The sequence below is a fragment of the Cylas formicarius genome, unplaced genomic scaffold (assembly GCF_029955315.1).
Source record: "Cylas formicarius isolate icCylForm1 unplaced genomic scaffold, icCylForm1.1 PGA_scaffold_9__14_contigs__length_23061073, whole genome shotgun sequence".
Taxonomy (NCBI): domain Eukaryota; kingdom Metazoa; phylum Arthropoda; class Insecta; order Coleoptera; family Brentidae; genus Cylas; species Cylas formicarius.
This window is the reverse complement of record NW_026844365.1, coordinates 14,465,731-14,478,939: the sequence shown is the minus strand read 5'-3', so window position 1 is coordinate 14,478,939 and position 13,209 is coordinate 14,465,731. Positions and strand designations below refer to the sequence as shown.

At 35.0% G+C, this 13,209-nt stretch overlaps 1 protein-coding gene across 5 annotated transcripts in view; it reads right to left on the bottom strand.

Moving 5' to 3' along the window:
- Positions 1-13,209, bottom strand: part of LOC132707240 (triple functional domain protein) — a 322,048-nt gene that overhangs the window by 142,166 nt on the left and 166,673 nt on the right. For all 5 annotated transcript variants that reach the window (XM_060679012.1, XM_060679011.1, XM_060679013.1 and 2 more), the window contains one exon: positions 3,157-3,428. In XM_060679012.1, the coding sequence (XP_060534995.1) occupies positions 3,157-3,428 (272 nt within the window). The remainder of the gene's footprint in view (positions 1-3,156; positions 3,429-13,209) is intronic.

Sequence of the window (13,209 nt, the reverse complement as noted above, 5' to 3'; positions counted from 1 at the left end):
GTAATGAACTTAAAACGAGATTGCTTCAGGAACTATCAGAGAGTTTAACCGGAGAACAGGAGTCTTTGAGTCCATATCCTAAACAATTTCCTTTAGGGGTGGTTCAAACATTTCGAGAAGTATTTTTCCTAAATAACAATCCCATTGAAGTAGTCTATCATCATACATATTTGGAAGTTACTGTTGCTTCTTCGTTTTTTAGGGAAATAGTCTAAATCTCTTGTAACTAGCGCCCAACAAACAGTTCACGTTCCATTAATCTAAGGAGAGGATTAGAATGGGATTTACGTAATTTTGATATTATTGAAAAAGCCAAATCTTACTTCATCAAACGTTTCTTAATATTGCCGAAATCTACTTCTTCTGCTGTCTTGCCACAGGAGTGTGGTATAGCGCATTTAAAAGTCATTATACCCAAAATGTGTCTTAACTATCTGGTCAAGTTTCCTAGATGATGATGAAATGATAGACCGATAGACTCCCAATGCAGTTTTTCGATGGTCAATTAAAATTGGCGGACATTATGGATATTAAATATAATTGTCTGAACTCGGAAATCATTACCCTTTCAGGCTGATCTTAACTTGGCTCGAAATTCTCACTACCAGTCCACACAACGAGAATTATAGCTCACCTTGGGCTAACGAATAATCAATTCACATATAAAGGTTTGTCATACAAATTTAACCACCATACTGAAATTGGCACTGCATGCCACTGGCATGTTGTACATAAACCTCAAATAGTGAGAAGAAAAGGAAATGATTCATCTACTTTCATAAAACTGGAAGCAGTGATGCCGCCATAATTCGTTGAGAACTATATGTTATGCACAAAGAACATATTGTCGCTCAAAAAGTCGTTTTCCCAAAAATTGAAAGAAGATAAAGGAACAAGATGTGGTCGTGAAATTCTACGAAAATTTATTTTCACAGGTGCTTTCAAAATGGCTTGTGTAAAATCACTTTTTCACCACTTGTATGAACCATTCTTCGCTTTTTTAGTATCTGTTTAAATACTAAAAATATCTACGTAACGAGTCCGTCCCTGCCATCACTCAGCCACTCGCTGGGTTCGAGCTCCATAGATGTCTGTTATAATCATATTGTCACTAACAGTCAATCTGGATTTCGTAAAGATTTTAGTACTATTAGTCTACTTTTACAAATCAACGATCACATTATTAGTTCTTTAGATAATGGTCTTACGACTGCACTTATGTCTTTAGATTATTCTAAAGCCTTTGATCGGCTTGACCATAAACTTATGTGCGCCAAATTGAGTGACTACGGCTTCGATGATGTTTCGACTCGATTTTTTGAAAACTACTTAGCTAACAGATATGAGAGAGTTACCCTGGACAATGTAAGTTCTGAATTTCTCCCTGTCTCATCAGGTGTACCGCAAGGTTCCGTCCTTGGAGCTATATTATTCTTAATTTATATTTCTGATATTTATACATCCATCAAATATTTGCATTAATTTTCTGATGACACAAAGGTATTTTACTCTTTCGCTCCTAAATTATTTGAGATTCCTTTAATTTATATCAATTTGGATTTGCATAACTTATTTCTATATTCTTCTAGGCATAATCTTCAACTTAATGCTAAAAAAGACAGTGTAATGTTTTTTTCTCCCAAAACATTGAACAACTATCCCAAATGTATTTATTAATTAAAGGTGGACGTTTAAAAAATATGAATTGTAATAAAATTCAAAACAGCTGTTGCAGGCTTGCGTCAATTTGATAGGATTTCCCACAAACTCCAGGAACTTAACTGGCTAAAAATTGACAGGCTTTCAAGTACTTTTTGGCGTCTATGGTTTTCGAAATTATTAGCACATCCAATCCGTTCTACTTACGAGCTAAATTACAGTCTCGCAGTGTTCAATCAGCGGCCAAAAATTAATAAGCGTTAACAGCTTACCGTCTTGACCAAAAATAGTACTATTAACAGATATAGTCAACTAAGCTATGCACGTTTTACCGCTCGTATGATAAAACTGTACGGGATTAGGGAATTAAATGAATAATTCGTTTCCTTGTTCTCGCATCTCCAACCCCTTCAGGAAATATTTGAAACGGCGAACAAACAACTCAATATATTGTACAAACCAAGCAACCCTGAGGAAGACTTGGGATCGTTCAAATATTAAGTTAGGCGCACTTTCGTTGTCCACGAACACCTAATGTGATCTAGGAGAAGGGTGTTAAGTTTTCCCTGGACCACTTTGTAAGTGATGAATGATGATTGATGACTATGAGGACTAAATTCGGATTCTATGAAGATTAAAAATGGATTTTACCTTAAGCGGCAATTGCTAGAAAAAACGGGACGGTTGATTTTAAGCAGACTCTCACTGAAACTCTCAAGAAATGAGACCAATAAAATCTACCCAAAAAATAAATAACCACATGTCTCTTAGATGTGGAAAATAAGGTAATGAATGATGTGTTTAGCTTCGCCCTATCAGGTATACAAAATACATTGATACAAAATACAATATACAATCAGGACCCATATTTACTAGACAGTTTTTTACAATAACGTTCACTATAATGTGCTGTACCAAGGCCACGAACGAAGAATGTCGGAACTTGAATAAAGCTTGAATAAAACTGGCTGAACTTAATTAACTCAGACCACATAGCAGTATAGGAAACACTAGTTGAACCTGACCCGTCTTTAGAAACTGAGTACAAGAAATCAGAAAACAATGTTCGCAATTAGCTGACGTCCACAGATTAAAGCAAAAGTATGACTACACAAAGAGCAAAAATTAGATAGGTGGAGTGAGAATAGAGGAGGCAAGCAGTGGCAAACTGATTCACCTTGTTGTATGTACTTAACGGGTGCTTTAAAGAGACCGAATTAAAGAGTCCTCCAAAAAATGGAAAAGGAGAAGACAATTATATTAGTAAAGCAAAAGCAAAAGGCTTCACAGCAGAGAAGTCACAATAGCAAACATAGGAATAAAAATATTGTGAACTGCCAGCTAATGGTATTTTCCTATATTGCAGATCATTTAAGAATATAATCGAACATCCGAGCACGCAAATGCGACCCATTAATTTTGAACAAAAGAACAATTACGGCACTGGACGCGAAAATCCGAATCCCGGCCCGAACTTATTTAATTAAATGAAATTACCTCTCGACGCTTTCCAACGTTTCCGCCGCGTTCTCCTCCTGCTGCAACTCTTGCCTCAGCTCGTCCGCCCAACTGGCCAGCTCCTTTTCCCTCGTGTAAAACAGGACGGCCAGGTCGAGCCGCCGCCGACGCTGCTCGACTCTGGCCGCGAACGAGGCGACGTGGGCCTCTAGCTCGCGCGCCACTGAGTAGATCTCGTCAGGGTCGCACTCGCCCGTGTGGGCTAGTTCTTCGGCAGCGGCCAGTAACTTGTCGGCGTTGGTGTACGTATTCTGCAACGAAAAAGTAAAATCAAATTAAAAAAAAATAGATCCAAGGAAATTTCTAACCGCTGATTTTTCGTAATTTCAAAAGCAAGAGGCGTTAAACAGAAATTACAAGCTCAGCTTCCCTCCCACAATTAAATGGACGGCGACCACTTGCATTAGGATTTACGACCCTGTTTCATATAATAGTGGTAAAACGTAGAGCGTTCCTTCTTGCTAGATGCTGATCCTTAATGAAAAAAGGACAATACCAATGTAGGTCGGCAATTTCTTTATTTTTGATATACTAGGTGTCGAAAACATTTTAAAAAACGGGTTTTCCTCATTTCCATCCAAACTGGCCCACAATGCATAACAAGAACGTTCACGTTGTTTGCTGCTAGCTTTTAATTTAGTTCTAACGATTGAATGAAATTTTTATTGCTTTTTAAATTTTTCGATGGAAACCTTTGATGACAGACCATTTTGGCTAATTGTAATTTATATTCGACAAAAGCAGTGGCGTACCATTTTTTTGATAATAATATTCAGTGCCATGCTTACCACGACGCCACTGTATATGTAAGTATAAAGAGATCGCGGACCCATATTAACATTTTTTTTTTTTGTTAAAATCATCTATACCGCGGTTTTATTTACAGTAATTCACGATGATTACTGATCTGAAGAAATATTTGAATATACATGAATCGTTAATTTCAAAAAAATTACAGTTGATGCTTTATCCCAAATCTTAGCTGAACACGATTAACCGCGTAGGAAACTGGCAACATTTTGTAATTAACGTACCATACAATACGTTTCCGTTGAGTACCTGATCAATAGAAAAACAGCCACTATTGAATAACGACGTAAGCATGAAAAGTTTTAATGCAACTAGTACTAACAATAATTTGTTATTAACAGAACTTGACCTACTTAGCCAAGTCATTCAAAAAATAGCTACTTTTGTTGTTTGTTCCATTAATACGAAGAGAAGTTGCGAACTTTTTCAAAAAAATATATACATTTTAACTGGAACAATAATTAAAAGCAACAATTTTTAAAAGATTAAGTTATTAAAATGTTGGGTTAACATCTTTTTGCGAAAGATTATCATGGCCACATACCAAATTTTAAAAAATTCTCTCTATAATTTTGGAAAAATTTACCACACTCAATCCTATCAATAATCTTCTTTGAGATTTATTTATCTGAAGTGAATTCTGCTTCAAAAAATACAAAAAATGACTTAGCGGGCCACTACCAGTAACATTATCTTTGATTAAAAAAAAAGACGAAAACGGACATATCTAATATACTTTCGAAAACTGTTCCTTATAAATTTAACACCTGTAATTAATATTTAAACGATTTTGGGTAACTTTCGGTTTTAAATATTTGTTATTTAAAAAAAAAACTTTCGAAAATAAAAGCTGGTTATTTCTTATGTTTCAAAAATATTATTTTGGAATTTGAGTGCGAGACATGAAAAAATTAAAATTCAGGGCCGAACTTGGTATGAAGGGTAAATAAACGCGATTTTTACTAACCCAGTTAAAATTAACTTACTCTTTAAGTTCTCATGATTAGCTTAAGCTTAAGTGCTAACCAAAAATGGTACAAGTTTTTATAGCTAACCTTAGGTCAGTCCTTAACTGAGCTTGATACAGCTGACAAATATACACGCATCATTTGATTATGAGTGAGCAAAAAACTTTTTTGAATACAACCAAATACTCATTCTTCCCACTAGTTCAGGTATTTCACTTGATTGTAAGACGTCGACGTGGCAAATATTTGCACAATAAAAACTTAGGGAGGTCTGAATGAAATGAAAAATTAACTAATCTCTATCAAAGTGCTTTCCAATCATCGGGAAGCACTTAGAAAACACACTCGAGCGTTCGGCATGGTTCAAGAATATAGAAACGCAAACAAAAGCGACGGACGCTCAAAATTACAGGCTAACAGCGAAACCCTTCAATTTCACGAAACAAACGGAACTTATATTGACGAGGGTATTTGGAGAGAGACGCGAAGTTTTATTAAACTAAAAACCAAATACGTTGGGAACTGTTCGAGAAACTGAAGACTGAAATAAGGTTAAAGTCCAATAAAGAGGATATCCATATCGATTCCAAAACTTTGGTAGCGGTGGAATCGAGATCGTTTTGCGATGGAGACGAATCAAAATCGTCAAGGCATCAGCCGTCGGAATTGGAAAAAGCGATGCAATTTTATAAATATTGTATATTGCAAATGTAATTTTATATTGCTAGGACTGCGAACATACATTTCGTGTTTATACAAATTTACTTGCGACTAGTGTTTTGACAGGGATGCGTCAAATCGAAAATAATAATTTGTTTTACAATGATTTTTGATTTTGCTATTTCCTAATTTAAATATATAATACCTTTTTAGTATCATATATATTAATTCTACATATTTGAATTATTTTTGTATTAATCCAGTTTAGAGTTGACATGGGACCTTGCTTGCAATAACATCTGTTATTGCAAATCACAGGTGTCAGTAAACATATTATATTGACTTCGTACTATACTCACACACTGAAAGAATTTTCAGTCCTCCAACAAAATGATTTTGGATATTAAGTAAATTAGTTTTTTTCGGATAAAATGAAGAATAAATATAATGAACTAGAGATTACTTGTATGTACTTCTTTTAATGTTTAAAACAACCAAAAAAGTGTGTTTCATTTTTAAAGTACAAAACACCAAGGCGACCAAATTACTTTGAAATTTTTAATTATGACATTTAATTCTGTAACGCCTTATCTTAAGATATTAAAAATCTAGTTCCCACTCAACTCAAATACATTTTTTAAAATGAATTAATTCAGAATAAAAAAAGTAAATTATAAGTTTTATTGAGGCGTGTAAAATAGTGCTTATTACATAAGAAATAAGACTGTTATTAAGAAACAATTTTACAAGTAAACTATTTTATGATATAAATTGAAAAATATTTTTTTATACTCAGCAAAATATCCTGTTGTTTATTAATGTTCGTTTTTACAATGCCTAACTGTTCAAGTGATTTAAAATACACTAGAATTTAAAGCACATTTGATGTACGAATTTAAACTAATTCTCGAAAATCGGTAGATCTCAAATAATTGAAATTTAATCAAATTTTCGATTTAGCACTCTATAATATTATAAATGAGATCCAGCAGGTGTGTAAAGCTGGACCATAGTTTGCTATTGGAATGATCAATTTTGAATTGATTTTATAGTATTAAATTAGATAAATAGAAAACTGGTCTTGGTGAATATTTAAGGAATTTAACATTAAATTTAGTGGACTTTATTTGCCCCGTATAATAACGGTGAAATTAACATTATTCTTTGCTATACTATGCCCGTAAAAAAATACCCAGGTGTTGACGTCGAGCAGCCGCACATACAAACGCGTATTGTTCAATCCCGCTTCTGAAGACAATACGACCCAGAAACGTCAACTTTTGACCTATTAAAGTGTAATTTTATCCGTGCCGCGTCGCGCTGTTATCGGCGGAAGGATTAGTGCCAAATGTCAGAGTCGACGTTTTCGAGTTATAACTTCAAGTTTTACTGCGGCGTTTTACGAGCTTCAACGTTAAATTGTCAAATGAGCCCGTTGTCGAGGCATTATCCTTAAATTGCGCCCCCTTTACGTTGGTCTATAAATTTCAGATGAGGATAATTAATTCTCGAACCGTAAACTAACAGTCGCAAGCTTATACGGTTTGGGAAATTCAATCGACATTGCTGCACCTAATATTCCTTAGGTTAGAAGTGAGAGTAAATAAACAAATTAATTAAAAAAAAATTTTCACACAAAAGCGAGGTTATAATTAATAACGAAATTATTGGAAATTGAATTTTCTACGAGTTTTTCAAAAAACATCAGCATGAGGTGTTTTTGATTCTAAAGCAATTTTGTAACATACCTACACAACTTCTGTGGTTTGAACGCTATTTCTTGCAAATTTAATATGCTTTCCCACCAGGTTATTACTTATTAAATATATAACTTTTTTTAAATATAAATAAACTGTTGTTATTGCAATTTGCACTTAAATTTCTCCTCCTTCAAACTAGCCTGAGTTTACTGGACATTGGACATTCTCGAGCTGTTTGGAAATCTTCAGGCACTCTAATAACTTCATTAATGTTATAGAGTAATTTGTTTCTTTTCTAGTTAACAAAATAAACTGCGCCCCCATGCGGCAAAATACGGAGCTTAAAAAGTAATTTCCAGAATTTGCAGTTTATGAAATATCGATCACCTTTAATAAAACAGGACTCTACTATACTTACTATGCAGTCCAAAGCTAGTTTCAAAATGAAAATTGAGGGCAATACATTAATAATGACACAATTACAAAAAAAGTGAAAGTACATCGATCGAAGTTCGGTAAATTTCTAGAAAATATTTGTTAGACGCAGATTTGACAACATTTGGTACAGGAACAGATAAAACCCCCATATTATAAAGAAAGTTCGTGGTAACGTCTTTTATTCGGCCGATTAATAACGAAACAGATGTCCACTGCTACATTTTTATGGTCTATAAAGATTCGTAAAATTAGAGACACTGAGTTTTATTGCCCCTTCACGTCCGTCGTTGGCGATTATAAAAAAAAACTGACGGTTTACATTACGAGTTCGCGTCCGCTTTACCGGTGAACGGCAATCGGAATCTCTACAATAATTCGAATACGTACGTATGGGCAATTACCGTCGACAATCGATAGATGATATTCCCGATTGGCATACACACACATCAAAGGACTTTGCTGTGGGAAAGCATTAATCAAGAAACGCTTGTTAAGCTCATTACCATATGACGTATACGAAAAATCTTTACAGAGAATACGCCTCGCAGCGTCAATCAAATTCTTTTGGAGTTTTCGGTACGTTTACAAAATCTGCTGTGATTTTTTGAAATTTTGGATAGATTCGCAACAAAATTATAAATATAAAATAAAGAGAACGTATTAAAACTCCAAGTTTCATTGTTGCTTTTGTTGTTAATAGGGATTGATTCTACAAGGTCTTTCAAAAATTAGAATACGAGGTGTGCTTAAAAAGTAAGGTGATTTCTAAGCTTTATCAAAAAGTATTTATTTATTAATCAAAATTATTGTTGTCCTCCTCAAAGTAATCCTCCTTGTGCCAACGTTTTTTTCCAATCATCGAAGCACTTGAGCTAGCCTCGAGTTCTTCCAGCAATTTTTTCTTTATAGACTCAATCGTTCCAAACCTCGTTCCTTTCATGGTATTCTTGAAATTTGGAGACAGGAAAAAGTCGCAGGGGGTCATATTCGGTGAATATGGTGGCTGAGGCATGATTATGGTTTTGTTTTTAGCCAAAAAGTCAGACACAAGCAACGATGAGTGAGCAGGTGCATTATCGTGATGCAAAATTAATTTCGGACTTTTTCTTCGTATTGCTTCTCGCAACGGGCGCATAACTTCAAGCTAATACTCTTTGTTGACCGTACCAACTTGTGGTAAAAACTCTGATTTACTACGCCACGATAATCAAAGAAAAGAATAAGCAAAATCTTGACATTTGACGTGCTTCTTTTTAATCTTGGCGATTTTGGGTTCTTCCATAGGGACGACTGGCCTTCGGTTAGTTTTTTGAGCATATAAGGATCATCATTAACAACTTTTGAGCGATGCTCCCTTTGACTCTCCTTTTGTTCAAAATTAAGCAGTTTCGCAACAAATTTTGCTGCTACATGCCCAAAACTTCGGAAAAAATTGCATGGCACGAGCCAATAGAGATGCCGACGTCTCCAGTCCCTTCTCTTATAGTGATTCGACAATTTTTTTTTTCACTTTTTCAGTGCTTTCAATAACTGATGGCGTGTTGGGACATCCAGTGTGCGGTTCGTCATCGGCGTGTTCTCGGCCATCTTGGAACAGCTTGTACCACTTATAAACATTTTGTTCTTGCTCAAAGTAGATTCACCATATGCCGTTGCCAACACTTCAAGTGTTTTGCAGCGCTGTATTCGATTTTTTATACAAAATTTTATGCAAATTCTTTGTTCCATTTCTTTTAACAGCAGAAAATCGCCGAGCACACAAAACACATCTAACACACACACAAAAAAGAAGTAATCGTTCAAACTGGCTGAAGATCGAATGTACGTATCTCGCCTAATTACAAAAGTCACTTTTTGAACACAAATCGTATTAGCAAATTACGTTAGTCTGGTTTATAAAATGCCTCTTTCAGGAAATACGACTCTGTGAAAGGGGCACCAAAAATAGTATAAGATACGAGAATCAAATTTACACCACACAAAGTTTAAGTTAAAAATAATTTGCAATATTTCTATTTCATATTTATTTTTAAAGCAATTATTGGGTGAGACTGTTTTCGAGCATGAAAACTACTTAAAGTAACTCTAAAACCGGTAATTCATTTGACTTTATACAAGAGTGCATTTCTTATGCCAAATTTTGAGGGCAAAATAAACTGTACGCCCCTTCAGTGACTCTCCTTACAAGATGCTGTGCTGGGCGTGATTCATAACAAGGGGCCTTGCAAGACGTACACGGATTAATGCGGAATTGATCATTCAGATTTATGGTAACCTAAAAAAGGTTTCCCCACCAAGGATTTTCAACGAGCGCAATTTTAAAAAATTTCTAGAAAGGTCCGTTATAGTCAGACAAGTATGAAAGGCATTTTTTCTGTGCAGACTATTCTCTGTGTTTACACTTTTTTTAATGAAGTCAACGGCAATAAAAACTAATCTACTAAAGTCTAATCTCGAGTAGGATGATGATGATGACGACAAACGAGTGTGCTGATGGTATAGTTCAAAATTTCGTAAACAACTCCAACGAACTTATTGCTGGAGCGCAAATTGCTGGTCAGCTTGACGATCAAGGCCATATTCCTTTGTTAATTATTGAGTTACTTGAGTACTCCACCTTAAAAAATTATTTCTATTTAGTATAAAGTTAATTTACAAATAACTAAAATATCTAAAAAATCAATAGACATATGCGAGGAGTAGACTGTATAGGAGACCAAAATAAATTTCAGTTACATAAAGCAAAAGTCGACAAATTAAATCACCTAACATGCAGACGAAGAATCTCAAATTTTATGGTAGGAAGAGCTGAAACAGGGTCAAAAGTGAAGACCATCAAATTAAAATGCAGATTCTCTCTTGATCGCCTGGTTCGTTTAATTGGTCGACAGGACCGATAAACTCGGTGCAGACTGTTATAGGAAAGTATTAATATATATTGCGTAAAGAGTCATATCCACTGTTTCATTCTCTGCAACACAAAGTAAAATAGTTATTAAGAATTCGATTGGTGAATTTAGTGTTGGACTTGGTCAATTGACCACTTCTTATTTGACCAGTCAAATTCGATCAATCGCAATAAAAATATGAACTCCATTTCGTTCGCAGAACAAGAAATCTGCATCAGACATTACATAAGCTTAAAAAAATATTAAACTAATAATAATTGATTGATTTGATAAACAAATTGATTAGTCTCACATACGGAGATCTGATGAAGTAAGCGCAATCTTTATAGAATAATTTGTGAAAAAATGTTATTACTCAATTTTAATTGTGCGATAATTCTTAAAATGTGCATTGACGATTCGCGATTTAAATATCTGGGTGGTAGATCAGATTATGCAAAACTTGAGTAAAAATTCGTGCAGTGTAGGAACACCGCCTACAATGTTGGGATCTGCTTCAAAAAGATTTTCTTTTAAACATTCTAAGATGTCATTCTTTTGCCGTCTTAGAGTTTGGTAAATTAAGTGTGTTTCAAGGCGAAGCAAAGCACATTGAACTAGGAATTTTATTGTATTTTAAAAATTATTTCGGTCAATTAACAAAAAAAAATGACCGGTCCATTCCCGTAGTGATTTTAAATACAAAACGATGCGAAATACAAAAAACATGATTCAAACACTTGAACAAGTGAACTGAGGTTTTCCGAACTTTCCAACTTTTAAATCTAAACTTAAAAAAAATGCACTACATAAACAACATGAGCGGCCAGTCTGACGCAAAACACTTATAATAGAACCCCATAAAAATTCATATCTAAGATTAAGCGGTCGGGAACGGTTTCCCAGCGTATATCAGTGAAAATTCTCTCGACCCCCCACCCCGTGTCATCGAGATACAGACGATAACATTATAGCGTTCAAAACTAGGCTCGCCCACCTTAAAATTCTAGATCCGATCTCTCGCGTAGCTCGCGGAGAAGACGGATGCTTATCGTTTCGACGTTATGGTTTTCACGACAACAGAACGGAAGCTCGTTCTCGTTCGACGCGCGTTATTCGGAGCGAATGCACACCTCGCATTTTTGTTACTCCTTTTTTACATTTGCTCGCTACCGCTGCGCCGCCACGTCAAATATGCAACGATTTGTCCGACTTTCTATTGGCGATTTATAGTTTCCCTTTTCCGAGAAAAAAAAACAATCGATATGTTTCCTTATATGTCTTCAACTCGGCTGCGACAAACGGCCACAATCGATTAAGATCTATAACATTAAAAATTTTCCACCAACCCCATCTTTAACTATCCCGACGTTGATGATATATAAAATGAGGACAAAGCCCAACCAATTTTAGAATATAAGCATTTACAATTATAATAAATTAACTGCTCAAGATGTCCAGGATTTCCTAACACGATAATCCTTTGATCTTCGTTTCTTTCTAATCATCGGAATTGACTATGTTCAAGGAATAACCACCGTGTGGAGCACCCATTGTTCTGATTTGAGTTCTTTTCTTGTTAAGTTGGTACGTCTGTGCTTGACATTCCTTCTAAATACATACATACACAGAATACATCTATCCCTGTGTGTGTGTGGAACAAATTCATTTAATAGCGAGGTATTGGATATCAAGAAAAATGCTCGCCAAGTCCATCACAATTTTTTTCTTGACCATTTTTGGCAGTAAATAGAAAATTTACGGGATGGGTCAAAAAGTAGATATCCGACACCAAATTCTTTTTTAAAAGAGAACGCCATTTTGTACTCATACTTTCAGTTTCAGTTAGTAAAGAGAATGAACATGCGGCATCTAAATAAAACCCAGAGAATTGAAATTTTAATTTTTATCAGAGACGGAGACAAATGGTGAAACGTTTGTAATTTTTCTGGTGCAAGATTACACTTCTACAGGTAATTTTTCCACAGGCAGCTACTGTTTAGTACTGAAGCCGCGTAGCTAGGTAGGCAGGTAATGGACAATAAATAATCCATGACGGCTCAAAAAAAATCATATGCAACATCTACAAAAAATAAATGTATGGGCAGGGATTTTGGACAATAAGGTCCAATAATCATTTCTTCGATCAAAATCTAACTGGAGCCCGATATTTACCATTTCTTCAAAATGATTTTTTGCTCGGCCAGCGCATGAATATTTATTTAAATACCGTATTTCGCGGCCAGTGGATTGGTGGAAGGGGATTAATAGCATGGCCTGCAAAACCTCCAGATTTTATTCTACTGGATGTTTTCCTCTGGGGATATTTAAAATCAAAAGTGTACAAGGAAAAGCAACCAAAATTTAGATGAATTAAAATTTAGAATTAGATACAAAATAAGGCAAATTAATAATATACGGTACAGGATATGACCCAAAATTCGCAAATAGATTTTTTAAAAAATTGTGGTCCATTAAAAAAACTTGGTATCGCCATTCCCTTTATGAAACACCCAATATATTTTGTATATACTGCAAAGAATGTCCAACAAAAATTATGATGGGCGT